At 35.5% G+C, this 18,744-nt stretch overlaps 2 protein-coding genes across 3 annotated transcripts in view; one reads left to right on the top strand and one right to left on the bottom strand.

Annotated features, from left to right (window-relative positions):
- Positions 1-5,259: 5,259 nt before the first annotated feature.
- Positions 5,260-6,175, top strand: LOC129235779 (uncharacterized). The gene is made up of 3 exons (XM_054869816.1): positions 5,260-5,364; positions 5,425-5,798; positions 5,852-6,175. The coding sequence occupies exons 1-3, from the start codon at positions 5,268-5,270 to the stop codon at positions 6,173-6,175; spliced, it is 795 nt and encodes a 264-aa protein (XP_054725791.1). The 5' UTR covers positions 5,260-5,267.
- A 1,638-nt stretch (positions 6,176-7,813) lies between these two features.
- Positions 7,814-18,744, bottom strand: part of LOC129250709 (retinol dehydrogenase 13) — a 49,159-nt gene continuing 38,228 nt past the window's right edge. For both annotated transcript variants that reach the window (XM_054890311.1, XM_054890317.1), the window contains 2 exons: positions 9,988-10,134; positions 7,814-8,236 (listed from right to left, as the gene is read on the bottom strand). In XM_054890311.1, coding sequence (XP_054746286.1) covers positions 8,008-8,236; positions 9,988-10,134 — 376 coding nt within the window. In that variant the 3' untranslated portion in view covers positions 7,814-8,007. The remainder of the gene's footprint in view (positions 8,237-9,987; positions 10,135-18,744) is intronic.

Below are 18,744 nucleotides of genomic sequence, written 5' to 3'. Positions count from 1 at the left end.
AAATGCTTTAATGTTGTCTTCCAATGCGTTAATTGAAGCAGGCTTGTCTGAATAGACATGAGCTTTAACATAGCCCCACAAAAAATAATCTAAAGGCGTTATATCGCACGATCTGGGTGGCCAATTGACAGGTTCCGAACCTGAAATAAAATGTTCACTGAACTCGCCTCTCAACAAGTCCATTGTTACCCGTGCTATGTGGCATGTGGCACCGTCTTGCTGAAACCACATGTCATGCAAGACAAGCTCTTGCATTTTGGGCAAAAAAAAAGTCGGACATCACTTCACGGTAGCGCTCACCATTCACAGTTACGTTACGATTCGCAGCATCTTTGAAGAAGTATGGTCCAAGGATACATCCAGCCCATAAACCGCACCAAACTGTGACCTTTTCTGGATACATTGGTAGCTCTTGCAATTCTTCTGGCTGATCTTCACTCCAAAATCGACAGTTCTACTTATTTACGTACCCATTGATCCAAAAATGAGCTTCGTCGCTGAAAACAATTTTTCGATAAAAAAGTGGATCTTAAACTTTCTTAACAGAACACGCATTTTTATAATAAAGTTCAATGACTTGCAACCGTTGTTCGTTTGTAAGACGATTCATGGTTAAATTACAGACCAAACTGAAGATGTTTGACAGTGAAACAAAACACGAAACGTGGGCCAGTTGTTTAAACCAACTGTTTAAAAAGATAATAGCTAAAAATTCACCCTTTAGCTTTTTAAAAAGTTTAGGTATGCAAGAGATTTTGCAGATATTTCGATAATTTTGGACTTCCGACTTGCTTCCAGACTTATCGGTATGATAAAAGATTTTTTCCAATTACGTAAAAATTCACACGAAGCAAGTGATTTATTGAAGATAATTGCTAATGGTTTTGCTAACGATGTAGCACAGGTTTTTAATAATATAGGAGGGAAGCCATCTTCTCCAGGAGTTGGGTCATTTGCCAAGGTCGAAAGGCCTGAGTACATCATTAAATGAGAGCTGAAAACCTTTATCTGTTCGTGAGCTATTAAAAGAGGTATCTTCTATTCCGGTGTCAGATTGACAAACATAAACAGATCGAAAAAAATCTGCAAAAAGGTTACTAATTTTTTTGAGTGTCCGACAACGTTTCTATTAGCATAGAAAGCAATGAGACACGAAAATACCTCCGCCTAGCATTCTTTGCAAAAGTCGTTTAGCGGTTCATCTAACGATTGAGCTGCAATAAACGTGGGCTATATAAGGATATAGAAACAGGAAACGCAACGAGCGTGAGGAAAGTCCGAGGAATACTTTCTGAAAACGCTCGATCTTATCAATGTGGAATTGATGGGAATGACGCCAGGTTATATCCGCATACTTCAGATGGGAGCTCTACAAATAACTAAACATTTTTCTGTGCGATACTTTTATACACGTTGTTTTGGGCACTCTTACTTGAGGCACATTCAAGTAAGCAAATGACAGTTATTAGAAAAAAGCCTACGAACTGCTTCAACATTCATATGTCCTTTGCGGTGAACACGAAAAAATGTCCCTCTGAAATGCTTAATATAGGACCCGATTTGCGTTTCCAAAGCCACTATTGTTGTCAGGTTATGCCAATATACGAAGTTAGAAGGGATGTAACTATAAGTACAAAGCAGAAATAAGTAGCAGATTAATTACGTATGTATGTACTTATGCCGTAATCTTGTGCGAAAAGGGCGGCGAAAGCTTTTGAAATACACACGAAAGTGGAAAAAGGCTTTAATATATTCTCAAAGCTTTTCATTATCCCATTTCTCCGCGCGTTGGATAGGTTGTGTAGTAAAACGAGTATTAAGGAGTAGTGGTAGTGCATGATGCCCTTCCATTCAAAGCAAACAACTTTTGAGAGGAACACGACATAATTTTATAATACAATATGAAGAAAATTAGGGCATGCTTGTTCTTCTCTGTGTAGTCAGTCATGAATTATGAAGCCAAACATATGTAGCTCTACATATGCTCCTTATGGACAATAAGTGAAATATGTGAGTAGAACAACATCTAAAACTTAAAACATTTTTTATTAAAAAAAAACAACAGATATAAATCCAATAAGATTTTAATATATTTCACTTGATAAGCAGAAGAGTTAGTGTCCAACGTCTTTAATGCGCTGTTTCTATGAACTAACCCACTTTTGTATTATGTACTGGTATCTTGTTAAGTTTAGAAGAAGCATCAGACTGCCAAAGACAGCAACAGTTGTCTGCTTTCATTGCCATTTCGACCCACAAAAAGAGAGTTAATGGGCGAATGGATAATTGGTTGCTTAAATGCAAATGAATTGAAAGGAAAATGAAGCAAGACATTGAGCAAATTGTAGAGCAAATTGGTAGGGTAAAATGAGCATTTTTATGCCCAACATCGGAACAAATCAGGTGGCTTAAATTGTCAATTCGATTTGGATACGATGATTGGGGCTAGCTCAACAGTGAAAGTGACTGATTTAGCGTCGTTTCTTCTTTATTTTCAAACAAAAATATTAAACTGTATAACAAGATAACTAATATATTTCTATGTATTTATTAAACGAGGAAAAAACTAGAAGAATGAATAATTACACTGTGCTCAGATTTTCACTTGTTTGTTTGTAAAAGTTTTGATAGTTTGTTTATCGTACTTAATTTGGGCCTTCTAAATTCAATGGCTCTAATTTTTGAGAGGAGGTATTTGGAAATAGGTCTTAGTACGCTGAAAGCTTATTTAGAAACAACCTGACATGCATATATTAAAGTGATCCGCAGAATAGCCTTAATTGGAGGAGTTATCTAGTAAAAGTTTAATTTTAAGCAAAATTGCTGCACAAAAAAAAAAGACTGGAAAAAATATAGAATGCTTTGCAAAAATTTGCTAATATAGAATAACCTTAGAACTGAAGCAGTTATCTACAAAAAGTTAAAATTTAGCAAACTTGCTGCACAAAAAAAGTTGCAAACACATTAGAATGTATTGTAAATTATATTTTGTATCGCATATTATACTTATATACCATAAGCATTAAGATTTGAATGGCCTTACCCAAGGTACATTTTTAAATACTGTTATTTCGAACATAGGCGCCATTCTGACAAATCGAAGAACGCCATTACATTTAAAATGCCCCAATTAAGTAAGATTACCAATCAAACCCTCCATCTAAATTTTGAACCTGCACAATTGCGAAGAGAGCACTAACTGCCAGGGCTTAAGGATCACCTGTACCAAAGAATTTATTTTACAATACTTAAAAAGTAATATATTATTTTGATATGTATTATCCGTCTACTTGGGTAGCGCCCTAAGGATGTTGTTGCCGACGGATGTAGTTCCAATTATTATTTTATATTGTGATTATTATTATATTTATATTTAATATTTTATATTTATATTTTATATTTATTTTATTACTGGTACTCATTTAAAGTGGCATCCATGTAATAATCGCAAAGTTGCAAAGTTGCCACTACTGTTTAATGAGCGCCCCACTGGCAATCTATACTAATATTATAAAGAGGAAAACTTTGTTTGTTTGTAATGAATAGGCTCAAAAACTACTGGACCGATTTTAAAAATTCTTTCACCATTCGAAAGCTACATCATCCACGAGTAACATGGATCATATTTTATTTTGGAAATAGGGCTCGAGATATAGGTCAAAACGTGGACCCGGGTAACCTTCGGATTTGTATGTACAATATGGGTATCAAATGGAAGCTGTTGGTGAATGCTTTAGTCCAGAGTATGTTTCATGCCGCTCCGTGACTAGGGTCTCGAGATAGAGACCAAAACGTGGACCCTACAATGTGTTTGTACAATATGGATATCAAATTGAAGCTGTTGGTGAATGCTTTAGTACAGAGTATTTTTTATGCCGCTCCGTGACTGGGGTCTCGAGATATAGGTCAAAACGTGGACCCGGGTAACCTTTGGTTGTGTATGTACAATATGGGTATTAAATGGAAGCTGTTGGTGAATGCTTTAGTTCAGAGTATTTCCATACGCTCCGTGACTAGGGTCTCGAGATAGAGACTAAAACATGGACCCCAGAATGTGTTTGTACAATATGGATATCAAATGAAAGCTGTTGATAAGTGCTTTAATACGGGGTAATTTTCATACCTATTGATGACTAGGGTCTCGAAATATATGCCAAAACGTAGACCCACCGTGTCTTTGAACCGAATTAAACCAAACTTACACACATTGTTAAGTAGGTATTGAAGATGATTTCCGTATAGTTTGAATACCTATTGGTAGATAGGGTTTCGAGATATAGGTCAAAACGTGGACCCGGGTAACCTTCGGACGTGTATGTACAATATGGGTATCAAATGAAAGCTGTTGGTGAATGCTTTATTACAGAGAACTCTTCATGCCGCCCCGTGACTGGGGTCTCGAGATATAGGTCAAAACGTCGACCCGGGTAACCTTTGGTTGTGTATGTACAATATGGGTATCAAATGAAAGCTGTTGATAAGTGCTTTAATACGGGGTAATTTTCATACCTATTGATGACTAGGGTCTCGAAATATATGCCAAAACGTGGACCCGCCGTGTCTTTGCACCGAATTAAACCAAACTTACGCACATTGTTAAGTAAGTATTGAAAATGGGTTTCGTAAAGTTTGGTTTTAATTCGGAGCAGTGGCAACGGGGCGGAACTGAACTGTCAAATTGACAGTGTGAGTTACAATGTGTCAATATTTCTTTCTGATTTGGATGCCATAAGGAAAAAACGTAAGTGCAACATGTAAAAATTGTTTGTGAATTTTTTTGGAGTGGATTTTGGAACAGTGAATAATTTCTTACGAAATTTGAGAATTTAATGTGAAATCCGAATAAAATTATGTGTTCGTGGAAAAAACAATTTTTTTCGTTTTTTTTTGAAAAATATAAATGGATAATGGTTAAAAAAGCTCCAATGCTTAATAAAACATATAAATTGAAACGAAAAATTCATGGATGATCAGGAAAAAAGACGATTGTTTATTCATATGCGTTGATTTGAAATTTAAAAACAATCTTCTTTTTTCCTGATCTTCAATTTATATTTTATATTTACTCAAAAACAAATAGAAAAACAAAAAATATTGTTTATGCCAAAGCGCTTGAATAAAGAATAAAGAAATAAATAATATGAAAATCATTTATTTTCTGTTCTAAACCATATCTAATCTATTTTAGTGTGCCCAGCGAAGGGGGCCGGGTTTGCTAGTACTTTTATAAGTTAGCTGTTTTTTATTTGCCAAAAGTAAAAATTAAAATGCCGAGAACAAGTGAAAAGCAAAAACTTCTAAAATTATTAGAAGTAACAGCGCTAAATGATTTGATGATTCTGGAATTCTTTTGTGAGGACGAAGGTATGAATTTAAACTAGATTATATTTTATTTCATATGACTAACTTTTATTTTTTTGGCAGAAGAGAAAAAAAACAAAGAAGATGAAATATTGGAGGAACTTTCAATTGTGTTGGCCCTAGGTGTAGAATGCAGATACAGTGTACCATTTATCCAAAATAGCGTGCCTAAATGTAAGGTATTTTTAAAAGAAGTTTTATGGGAACTTGATGAAAGCAGATTCAAGAAGATTACTCGTAAGACTTGGAAAACGTTCGATGTTATTTTAAATTTAATAAAAGAAGATGAACTTTTCCACCAACCCCGATCGTGCAAGCAATTTCCTCTTGAAACACAACTCGCAATTGTATTGTATCGCTTAGGCTCAAGCGGTGAAGGAGCTACTCTCTCAAAAATTGCTGGGTTGTTTGGAATAAGTGATGGTGGTATCATTCAGGTCAGAGTCCGTAATTGTATTGGCATTATGAATCTCAACCTTTTTTATTTTAGAATTTAACTGAAAGAATATTTAAAGCGCTATTAAAACACAAAGATGAATATCTATTTTGGCCAAATACGGATGAAAGAAAAAAGCTTGTGTCAGAAATCTGGAATGAATTACCCAAATGTGTGGGATACGTTGATGGCACTGAAATAACATTAGCGGAAAAACCTTCGCAAGACCCAGAAGCGTACTTTTCACGGAAGCACATCTACTCTGTTAAAGCTCAAGCCGTGTGCGATAATAAACTGCAAATACGACATTTGGTGTTAGGCTATCCAGGTAGCGTGCACGATGCACGTATATTTAACAATTGCATGGCAATGGCATGAAAAAAGTGAGCAAGTGGATTCTCTGTTGCGCATTGTTACACAATCTTATACTTCAACAAGATGATCATTTCGATTACCAACTTGAGGAATCGGAGCACGATATTAATGCGACATTACCTAGTGCACGAACTAATGAGGGAGAGGCAGTGCGACGAACAATTTGTGAAATGTTAGAATATGCAAACAATCAATAAATAAATTCGTATTATTTTAATTTCTTTTTAACTTTGTAGTTTGAGCTGTGCTCATTTATTTATATTACAAACACATTTTGGCAGCTTATTAATTATTTACATTTTACAATCTTTCGTGTTCCAATCTTAGTTTTTCCATCTCGACTCTCTCTTCTTTCTCCAGTTGTAGTTTCTGCAATTTAAATTTATTTTCCTCGTTTTCTCTTTCAAATTCCAGTTTTTGGGTTTCTAAGTCCACCTTTTTCTTTTGAATTTCAAATAATAGAGCAAATGGGCTCGAGCTCTGAGCTCTCTTCAAATTTCTTTTTGTTGTCGTTGTATTGTTTTGTGTGCGAATATCTGATGCCAATTTCCTTGATCCTCAGGAAATGTTGGAGAAATCAAAACAGATGGACTCACTAATGAACTTTCAGGCAAACTCGTAGATGTTTCGCAATCAATTTCTAATAACACTTCCTCTTCATTATTCTCCAAGGACAACACTGGCTCTGAAGACTGATAGATTGCTGGTGGCTGGATAATGATGCGCCGTGCAAAAATTGCGTGTAGGTCATCATAAAATGGATAAGTCTTTTTGATGTATTCTTCTACACTGGTTACATCTCCATTCTCAAGCAATCCTGCACCCGTTTGGCTTTTCCACTTGACCGCGGCCAAAAAACTTGTTTTAAGGTGTCTCATTTTTCTGCGCATATTATCCCATTTGATTGTGCATAAATTTGGCGAATTTTGCTTAATGCGATCATAAAATTTTTGAGCAGTTGGTTTCTAAAATAAGTTTGTAAAATGTAAACAAGCTAGTAATGGAAAATGTAAGAGCATTACCTCAAATTGTTCCGGATTAGCCTTCACATTGCCAAAGACAATCGTAAGCAAATCTCTGGTTTGCTGTTCACTCCACCGAAAAGTGCCATTAATGCGTAATCGTTTTTTCTATAAATATATAAATAAACCGATTGATTTTTAAATATTAACAAAATAATATTACAAATGTGTCTACTTACGTCTTCCATTTCAAAGCAAATAGCGCATCGCGCGTTTATGCTTTGCCACCTTGCGAAGTTTGCAATAAATGCCATATGTTTGCAACATTACATGAGTACCACTATTATATAGGTATATTGTTATATTGCGTTACGATTAAAACTAAGATGGTTTGTTAAGAAAAAAGTATACCATTTTATATAAAAATATGTCATAATTGCCTTAATTTCTTCCTGTTTTTCTTCAACTTACAAAATACATACAATATAGGGCTAAGGCAGTTCAGAATCGAGCTGTGACAACATACATCACCTTTTATTATTGCACCAAGTGTACGGCGGTACGGATAACTGTTTTAATATTAGCCTCTTTTGAATTGTTTTAATAAAAGAAAATAAAAAAAACCAATTTTTTCTACTAATAACAACATTGTATTGACAAATAGTAAGTTATTTAAAAATTACATTTTTTGTTTGAAATACCGCCAGAACCATGCTGAAGTATTTTATTATTATTTGTGTAATTATTCATGCGTTATATTTAAATCATGAATAATATTATAATTAGTATAGTATGTATAGTAGATTCCATTTTCATGTGCCTAAGTAGCTCTTTGCAGTCATAATAGCACGCGCTTTGGTGCTCCTCACGCCATTATTGCTTTTTTTGTTTTCCATTTTTCTGCTTTGTCTCACGATTTCTTCGTTCGCTGGAGTCTTCTGCTTGCGCCTGATCCATTTGCAGAGCTAAAGTTTCACCACCAATGTCCTTTTCAATATTCAATTTGGTAACCTTTTCCAATTCTTTGATTGTCTGCATATATAATTTCTTCGCCAAAGCTATATCACGGCCCTGCAACGACGATTGTGCTATTTCGCAATCACTAAAATAACAGCAATGCGATAAAAGTAAAGAATAAGAGATTAGAGTGAGTTTGTAGGCTTAAGTAGAGCTGAGATGGCATGTGCAGCACTTTGGATTAATAAAATATACAAAAGAATTCCAGTAAATACGAGTTGTGTATATGTATATGTATGTACATAAAATATAAAACAGTAAGCTGCACTGATGTGAGGATTCAATGTTAATGCTGCACGTGTTAGACATACATAGAGTTCTACATTGAATTTACACTGCAAAAGGAAATCGGACTTTAAGAATTTATGGTTGCTTTTTCGAATTATACCTCGTTAGCCGGCATGGCTTTTTCTATAATTAGGAACCAGTTCTAATTTATTAGGATATCACTAGTTTTTATTTGATCGTCAATAAATCTTAAAATTTGTAAAATAATTCAGCGAAGTTAAAAAAAAATATGTATTCCACTTTTCTATATCTCTAGTCTATTTTCAATTTTGTCAAAACCTAGTTAGGTAAATTAGAAATTTGTTCCATGTTTTTCATCTCCAAAACGCACGTACACATTCATACGTCTACTCCAACTTCCCCCATGTCCCTGCAAGACAGCTGAGTATCAAATGATTCTTTATTGTCATGCTTAGCAAACTACTCATTTGTGTTCTAGATTCGGGAAAAAATGAGCGCTTTTCCCGTGTGATATTACCTCATTTCCTCTTATATAGGGTGGGCCATGTAAAATTTGCTTTTTTAATCGGCTATAAAAAAAAAACTAATCAATATTTTTTCAAACTTTTTTTTTATTTTGAAGATTTAACATTGTCATTTATGAATGAAAAATAATATCGTTCAAATGACTGCCACGACTAGCTTTACAGTAGGCCATTCGATCAACCCAATTTTTAAGCACATTTTCGATTGTTTGGGCTCCAATTTCATGAATGGCAACTTCGATTTCGTGATTTAAAGCATCAATCCTCTCTGGATGGTTCGCATAGCATTTGTACTTAACGGCTCCCCACAAAAAATAGTCCAACGGACTTAAATCATAGCTCCGAGGCGGCCAATTGATATCGGAATTTCGGCTGATTATTCGGTTTTCAAAAACGGTAGCCAAAAGTTCGAGTGTAACTTTGGCAGTGTGACAAGTTGCCCCATCCTGTTGAAACCAAATGTCGTCCATGTCATTCTCTTCAATTTTGGGAAACAACTCGTTGAGCATGTCACGGTAACGCTCGCCATTTACTGTAACCGCGGCTCCTCGCTCATTTACGAAAAAATGGCCCGATGATACCGCCAGACCAAAAACCGCACCAAACAGTGACTCGTTGTGGATGCATTTGCTTCTTTACAGTAACGTGTGGATTTTCTGAGCCCCAAATCCGACAATTTTGCGAATTGACGTAGCCACCGATGTGAAAATCAGAAAACAAGAAGAAGACACACAACTTTGGAAATAGGTTTTCAATATTTCCCAATTTTGTTCAAGCGCATAGCGTCCCATTTCGTAAATGTCAAACCCTTAAGTAAATTATGAATACATTTGACATGTCATTTGTGTTACCGTTCTCAAAAAAATAGGTGGTTCAAAAAGCAAACGCTATATGGCCCACCCTGTAGCAATTTCTAGTAAAAAAGTGCACTAAAAAGGCAAGCCACCAATAATTTTCAATCTTACTGCTGACAAAACTCAACTTTTCATTGTTGTCATCACAAACACCTCACTGTTTAAAGTGCACTAAGGGCGTGCACTTTGTATGTACGACTAATACTCACTTGAAATATTCGCCGCTCACGTTCTTAAGTTTCGGATCGGTAGCTAGACGTATTGCACATTGTGCTCCTTCGAATGGATTCTTCATGAATAGCCACATCCATGGGAAGGTCATCAATTTTACACTAATGGCGGACATTAATGGGGAACTGCAAAGAGACGAAATGAGACGAAGTGAAATAAAATGAACGTGCAGAAGTTCAAATAAATGGAAGGTACACGTACATACACGTAAACTTATGTATGAATATAATGCCATATCTCAACTAAGAGCAGTATATTTTGTTATTATGTGTATGCAAGTGTGAAATTTCAAAAAACAAAACTGACTTCAAGTTCTTTGCGCTGTTTGTTGAAGCTGTATGTTTGTAATGTAAATTGTGTATGTGCATATTAGATTGTGGTCTATGCCAAACCCATTATTTCTTCAAGTAGCCACTAGCAACCTGAAGTTGGCCTAATTAAATTTCAGTTTTGGCAATTAAATAAAATGAGTTAATCACTTAAGTGCTCTGATTTTGCGCTGTGCGGCACTGGTGTTACAAAATTGATATCCACCCACGCGGATGCAAACATACAACTATACATTTATAATGTGGCTAACAAAAAGCTTTATTTTAAATTCATTATCTCTTTATAATGCAAATGCTATAGTAAATCGATTTTTTTCTCTATACAGAAAATACTGCGCCGGAAAATGCTTTGTACTGGATGGAAGTTTTCCGTAAAAAATGGGATGTGTTGGAGATTACTTTATGTTTAATTATTATTATGCTTTACATGCATACATAAATGATTAAATGAAATTCAAGGCATAGCTTTATGTTTATAACACAAAAAAATACTTAAATGACTCATTTCCTAGGTGACTATTGCTTGGTGAAATTAAAAATAGTAGTTATGTAAAATATCATATGTATATACCTTCTACTCAAATATGAACGAGACGTTATCAATAAAACGGTCCGCGGATGACATATGGCAAAAATAAATTTTCTGTTTTTTGGTAGGACTGTTATAAGCTTACATGGCAGCAAATTTCAGCGTGATATGTCACATAGTTTGTTTTCTGTGCTACTGTAAACAAGTCAAGCTCGAGTGTGCAAAAACACTTATCTCATTTAAGCCTCTCACAAACAAGCTAAACATGCAATATTGCTAAAACCGTGAAAATATCTTCGAGACGAGTGCACCAACATAAAAAAAGTAATCGAAAGTCCAATGTACGTAGTCCGCGAAATTTGAAAATTCACCATATTTTTTTAACAAACCTCGTATTTCGTATACGTCACTGCCAGGAAAATAAGTCAGCACCTATGTATATCGACTCTTCATTACTCCAAGAGAGAATTGGGTGTGTTATAATAACGGAACTTTCAAAAGAGTTAGAGTTTTTAAAATAAAACATGTAATAATTTAAAACATTTAAATTTTTCACTATTTTTATTCAAAATAGGGCACTTAACAAGTATGTATGTATATGTAAAAAATAACATCATTCGAATGTCCACCATGAGCACGTCTACAGGCTGTCATACGAGTTTAGCAATCTCGATCCGAATGTTGTTTCAGGAATCATTGTTGGCTTATTCACATAGACTTTGTTTTTCAAAGAAGACCAGACTGGTCTGCTAGTCCTTTTTCTTGTAGCTTGCCGATTTGTTCCTAAACGTTTCAATTTTCTTCCAATGTTTTCAAGTTTTCCCAACTTAAAAATTCACACTTTGTATAAAATTTTAAAGAATCAAAAGAAGGCCAAACCTTAAATTCCGAGTTTTCAAAAAATTTGCAAGTACGCAGTTTTATAGCCCAGTGAATTTTGTTATAATAAAGTGCCAGTTTAAAGTGGCCCGAAATTCGTGATTTTTGGATACTTTTTTTGCTGATAAAAGATTTACCAAGTTATATTATTAGGCTTCTTAGCAATCTTGCATCGTTTATTATAACAAAATCTCTTTCAGCACCTTGAAAATGAAACATTTTTTTTAGGTGCCCTTACGTTCGATAATCTCATTTGATTTTAATTTGCTTAAAACCGTCTTTAGTAATGCCTTGCGGTGGACTTAAATTTAAACCCTGTTTAAAGCTAAAACCGGGTACTAATTTGATTACGATTAAAATAAACTACGGTTTTTGGTACTAATTTTTCCTTAGCCATAATTTTAATGATTTTGCTATTCTGTCTCCCATTTTACAACAAAAATCAATAATATATTACCTATTCGGTTAGCAAATCGATTATGGCAAATTAGACACTCGAACGAGAAAGTAGGAATTAGAGGTTTTAATTACAGTGAAATTGCATTTTGCAAAAAGTTACAAAAAGCCCGAATTTGTCTTTCAAGTAATTGGTTTATGATTTATCACATGAAAAGGAGGTAGTGGATCGACGTTTGCTTCACGATATAGGCAGCAGGAGAGTTCCAAAAACTATTCCGATTAACTCCAGACTTGGCTGAGAACTTAAAATCTCGGCTTGAAAGTTAACTTAGGGTTTCTAGAATAACAGCGATTTCGACTGAGAAACAGGTAAATCTTGAAATCTTCAAGTTTATTCAGTGTTATTTATCAAGGACTCGTAAGTGAACAATGGGGAACGTCATTTGTTATTAGCCGTGCTACAGATGTCATCACTGTTCCTTGTTCTGCGTAAAGATAAGTCATATGAAAGACTCAAGTGGAGCGGCAAACTGCAAAACGAATTTTTTACTTATTTTAGAAGCTAACGGTGACAGCCTAAAGCAATAAACTTATACAAATAATATTCAGTAATTATCAATTTAAAATAAATGCTTGTTTTGTTTTACTTACTTTGAAAGAAAATCTCAAAATTGAATTGAACATGTTGGCTGGTATGGCATATACTTTAGCCACTTTTTAATATTATTTTTTACGTTTTCTGCTCATTTGGATATTTAATTTGACAGAGATGCCACTCTCTATCAATTTGAATATATGGAAGAAGATAGTTGTTTGGAGAAGTTAGTGAATTGAATTGAAATTTGAAAAAGGAGAGCCAAGAAGCACCGACAGATTGGTAGCTCCTAAAACACTCAGGCTAAAAATCTCATTGTATTCAAAGCTCTGGAAGACAAAAGAGTAGATAGTGAGGGAGAAAAAGAGAGAAGTAACATAAAGATTGTGATAGAGATAAAAACAGCGATGACTAGTCTTGTGAGAATTTCCTAGATTCTTTGGCCAATCTGAAAATATCCTCTAGTTTGATATAATGAATATTACTCATTTTCATGACATTGGATCCCAAAATTCGTAGCCTCGCAAAGGCAAAGGCAGGACACTTCGCCTCTTCTAAGCAAGATAGGAAAATCGGGTCCGCTATGATTCCAATGGTCACGCCATCCTTCATCAACAAATGCCTCCGCATCATCTGCAGAATATTCTGGCCAAACACCATCAGTAACGACGTACTGTGGAGATTAACGAACTAGGAATCCATTCCTAGGCAAATCAAACGCTGAAAGTGATGATGGATAGGCCACACACTGAGAAAACCACCAGATAGCATCACGAGGATGGCACGTGACTGGAACCCGCAAGGGAGCAGAGGTCGCGGTCGACCAAAAAACACTTGGAGAAGGGCGATGATGCGCGAACTAGCAGATGCCGACGGTGTAAAAACAACAGCACAGAACCCTGTAAGATGGAAGAGTTTTGTCGAGGCCCTATGCTCCCGAGAGGATTGAATAAGGAAAAAAAAATGCTGACCCCATGGGTTGTGCCCCGTAATAATACCCACTATCAATCGAACGTCTTTTCTTGCAATTCTTAGAAGAAAGTTCGATAGTTTTCTCTTCGGTCTTGTCCCAAAACACTTTGTGAGTTGCACAATCGTTACTGTAAACAGCAAATAATACAGATAAAAATAACAATTGTCGGATCGTTTAAAGTTAGTGAATTGCCCAACAGGCACGTTCGTCCTGACTGTTCAATTGAATATATCGGAAATCTTTGAAGAAGATCAAAACACTGCTTGAAATGCGCTTTCTCACTTTATTTTTTTTATTTTCAAAAGCGGACCAAATTTGGTAATTTGTATTTTTATGCACAATAAAAATTAAAGCACTCAAATAGTTTCTTATTCCTTCAATTAATTTCAGTTCCCCTTCTTTACTTTAATAGCTGCTAAAACTTTAACTTCTTTACTACTAAATATAAATTTATTTTAATTTTTTTATCTAGGATTGAATTATGTAAGGTATTTTTAAGATCAATAATTGTAAAAATAATGTATGGTTGTATGTTTGACTTGCATGAATAAAGGAAAAGGTCACAGAATACGCGTTGTTTGCAATAATGCAGTTTTGTTGTTTTTAAGTCTATTGCTATTTTCACCTGATGTAAAACCCCCGAGCAAATGTTTAATTTTTTGTTCCCGGAATTGTCTTTGCTGCCTTTATCACACATACATACTTATACATATTTTGTTGGTACTTTAAAGCCAGCGCTATCACCAACAACAGTCAACAAAACTCTATCCATGAATTGTAAAGCTATTTTGCCATGTTAATTAAAAAAGTTTAAATGTCTTAACAGTTTGCGAAGTTACTGCAAAAACGTAACTGCAAACTAACCGAGACTTTCCGCACAAACCAGCTCGTGAAACCAACTCTGATTGAATGGCCTCGTTTTGGTAGTTAGTGCGTCCACGATGGCTAAGCTAAAGAAAAAAGAGGCGATGAAAAGGAAATAATGCAAAATTGCAACACAAAGGCTATGAATAAGTTAAGTTTTAAAATGATGCGGTCGAGGCTGACGTGTCACACAAGCCATCATACTAGACATGGAAAAGGGCGAAAAGCAAACAACTCGCAAACACGAGCTCGCAGAACAAGATAAGCAAAGGATATAGCAGATTGAAATGGGGAAAAGGCGTGGATGAAATGCTGCAGTGAATGGTAATTAAATTTTAAAATGTGTCAACGAGCGACCTTTTGTTCTCCAGCTGGAGTTTAGCACACATTCATACATATATGTATGTACACAGATTAAGGTGGAGCGATAGTATATGGAAACTTTATTTATAGTTTTTTTCTAATGAGAGAACAACGAAATGTTTCCTTTACAAGAGTTACTAAAAACATTGTCTATTTAGGATAGTATCAATAACAATAAAAATAAATAAACATTTGGCGCGTACACATCTGTTAGTTGTTGGCCGAACGCCTCCTCCTTTTTGTGGCGTGCGTCTTGATGTTGTTCCACAAATGCAGGAACTTACATTTTTAAGCCGACTCGGAGTGGTAAATGGCTTTATCATACACTCAGAGGTTTGCCATTACCTGTCGAGGGGTGACCACTAAAAAGAAAAATATTTCTATCATTTTACCGAGATGCAGCATTTTGATACAGGGTATGGTTCACGAATGGATCGAAGTTGGTTGGAAGGATAGGAGAAGGAGTATTCTGCGAGGAGCTCCCCATCAAAGTTAAGTTCAGGTTACTGAAGTACTACCGTGTGTTCCAAGCGGAAGTAGCTGCAATCAAAGAAGCAGCTGATTGGTTGCATACTTATATAATTACTGTAAGTCGAATTAAATATCTACTCCGACAGCCAAGCGGCAATTAGAGCCCAGGGCAAGATGATGGTGAGCTCGAAAATGATCGAGCAATGCTTATTTAGTATTAGGCTTATCTGGGTATATGGTCACACATTGCAGGAAACTGCTGGGCTAACTAGACAAAGGACCTTTGCTTAGATTCCTTGCGAAATAAGATAATTGAGATTCCTTAGACTATTTCTGTTCTGCTACTTGATATATGGTCTTCGTGTCAACCCAGAGAAAGTGGAGCAAGTATACCTTTTGAGCACGTGTGGATTGAAGCCGCTCGAGGAAGCTTCTATACTAAGATTAACAAAGCCTCAGCTCACGAATTTTGTGTTCTGTATTGATTCAAGTCCTTTTTGCGCCTTCTTCATAGCTGTCTTTCTTTCGGGAGGCTAAGATTTAGGCATCCTGGCTCTCACTTCTATGCTACATCTGCTGATCTAGCAGGCGTAGATAGCGTGAAGCAGCTAACGCAGCGTAATTCTCACATACAAAAATTTCAGTTCATCAGCGTTCAGGCAGGTCGATGGAGAAGACGTTCTCAGACATTGTTGAAAAGTTTAGTAGTTACACGAGTGAAAAATAAATAAAATCTACGATAGTGTGTAGTCCGCAATGATCATTTGGGTATCTCCAAGATCAGTATAGGATGTGTGCTAAGAATCCTCACACCATTAGTATAGTGTTCACGTAGATTTATCCCTATGCATATGAGTGGAAGAAAATTTCCATGCAGTGGCACATAATGTTGCAGCATTACCTAAGAATTTCAAGGAAAGAAGTTCCACTCAATACTGTGTATGGTGTAAGCGGAGTTATACTGATGAGGGTTATGCTTTTGAAGTTCGACGGAAGCCCGCCTATGCGAAAAGGAGTTCTATTCAAAAATTCTATAAACTTACAAACACTCGTGTTGTCCATGTATTATATTTATAAAATCGAATCTGCATAAGATCTTCGTTCTTTTTGGTGGTGTCTGGCACAACTAATCAAGGTCAGAATGATGATTACTGCTTTTAGTATTCGGAATATTATATATATATAATTTGCGCGGACACCCTTTTTGGGTGTTTGACCAAGCTCCTCCTCCTATTTGTGGTGTGCATCTTGATGTTGTTCCACAAATGGAGGGACCTACAGTTTCAAGCCGACTCCGAACGGCAGATATTCTTTTTAATGGCAGAAATACACTCTGAGGTTTGCCATTGCCTGCTGAGGGGCGACCGCTATTAGAAAAATGTTTTTCTTAATTTTGGTGTTTCACCGAGATTCGAACCAACCCATTGGGCTACGGCGACCGCCTTACATAAGTACAGTAACTAAAAAACTCTTAATAACTCCCTTTGTAGTGTAGATTTAGACTATGCAGGTTATCCAAGCCTGTTTTAAAAGTCACAAGAAATATTATATTTTTATAATGAAATTGAATTGCTTTATAAAAATGTATAATATTTGCAGGTGCTACAAAAAGAGTACTCTAATATTTTTGCTATTCTACGAAATACGTTCTATGCTTCAAAGTTACAAGCCAACATTAGCCTGAACATAACTTCCTTAAACACTTAACAGCACTTATTGTGCTTTTACCAAAATTTCATTAAAGCTGTTTGGAGACCGGCCAAGGGCCCGTTTATGGAGAAGTTAGAGTTAAAATCTACTACAAAAAGATTTCTCGTAAAATTCTACTGTAGAAATCTGCGCACAGACATTTTATTTTAAGTCATTTTATACAATTTTTTTATATTTCGTTAAATTATTCCCCCTTTCACCTAAATTTTAAAATTGTAATTCTCGGCAAATAAAAACTCAGTACCTTTGTATTAGTATTGGCAGGGTTGGTTCTAAAGTTATCCCCCATTATAATTATTAACATTTGTTGAATAAATTTTTTTTAAATTTGTTGGATTTAAGAGCCTATAATTGAAGCAAAAGCTATAATGGTGAATTTGTAGTTATACTTAGTTGTAGATTTAAATAATAGTTGGTGCTAAACAAACATGCATGTGTGTAAGTGACAGCTTTAACGCCATACTCAACACTTCACAACAATGCGGCACGAATGTAATGCAGTGGAATGCCGTTACATACCACAAATGCGTACTCCAGATGCTCAATGTCATTATTTTCTGCAACAGCTGCTGCTGGCAATGTTGTTATTGTTGCCGCTAACTGTTGCTATTGTCCTAATAAACGGATATTAGGTTAAGAACATACTCAACTATGTGCACCACAATATGCTTGCTCAAAATGTCGGCAATTTTAGTAGCTGAACTACATTCAACCTGCTTCAACATAAAATTTTGATCCACAGTAAGAACGAAGTAAGAGCTCCATACAAATTTTTAAATACATATAAATAATTAATAAGTTTATCCTTTTTTCATTTGCGCTTTTCCTCGATTTTAATTTTAATCGTTTGGTCTCACTTACACTTAAAACCCTTTCAAGTAGTGAAGCCACAGACAGCATTCACTAATATGTATGCACTAATCCCCATAAAGAGCGCCAAGCTGTGCTCGTCCATACTATATGTATGCGTGTGCGTCGTAGCTTTCCTTTTACAATCTCACCTCCACTTGCCTTCCACGTCTATTCATTACGAGACAATGACAGCTGTTTGCTTTTAATATTGTTGTTTTTTAGTTGTAGGGGTACTGGGGTTAAGCAAAGTTCACCTAACTCAAGCGAAGTGGCAGTTGGCTGTGTAAGTGGGTGGTTATGTGTTTCGCTTGCTTATAAAAGGCTTCGAAATAAACAAACATATTCAGCAATAAACAAATGAGGATAATGAATAAAGACAACCATTAAAGAGCAAAAACGTTATTTCGTAGAAAAAACTAAGGCAACAGTCTGTGAACATAGTACCACCACAGCATTGATATGGATGTATATATACATAGTATGCATATGTAAGTAAAGATAAGGGATACTTACGGGCAAAGAAATGTTAAAAGGTTAATAACCTTAGTGTCCAACTTGCAATCAATAAATGTGAAGGTAAAATACATTCCTATAAAAAAAAATGTATTAAATCTCCATACATGTACTATATGTACTTATACTAGTGGATTATAAATTGAGCATTAATAAGCCAGAATGAAGATTTTTAATTTTTTTTTTTCTTCGATAGGTGTCTGATGGATAGTGAGTTAAAGCTTATCTCAGCATTGTTTTAGCTGTCTTGCTTTCGTC

The sequence above is a fragment of the Anastrepha obliqua genome, chromosome 1 (assembly GCF_027943255.1).
Source record: "Anastrepha obliqua isolate idAnaObli1 chromosome 1, idAnaObli1_1.0, whole genome shotgun sequence".
Taxonomy (NCBI): Eukaryota; Metazoa; Arthropoda; class Insecta; order Diptera; family Tephritidae; genus Anastrepha; species Anastrepha obliqua.
This window is presented reverse-complemented; position numbering and strand designations above follow the sequence as displayed.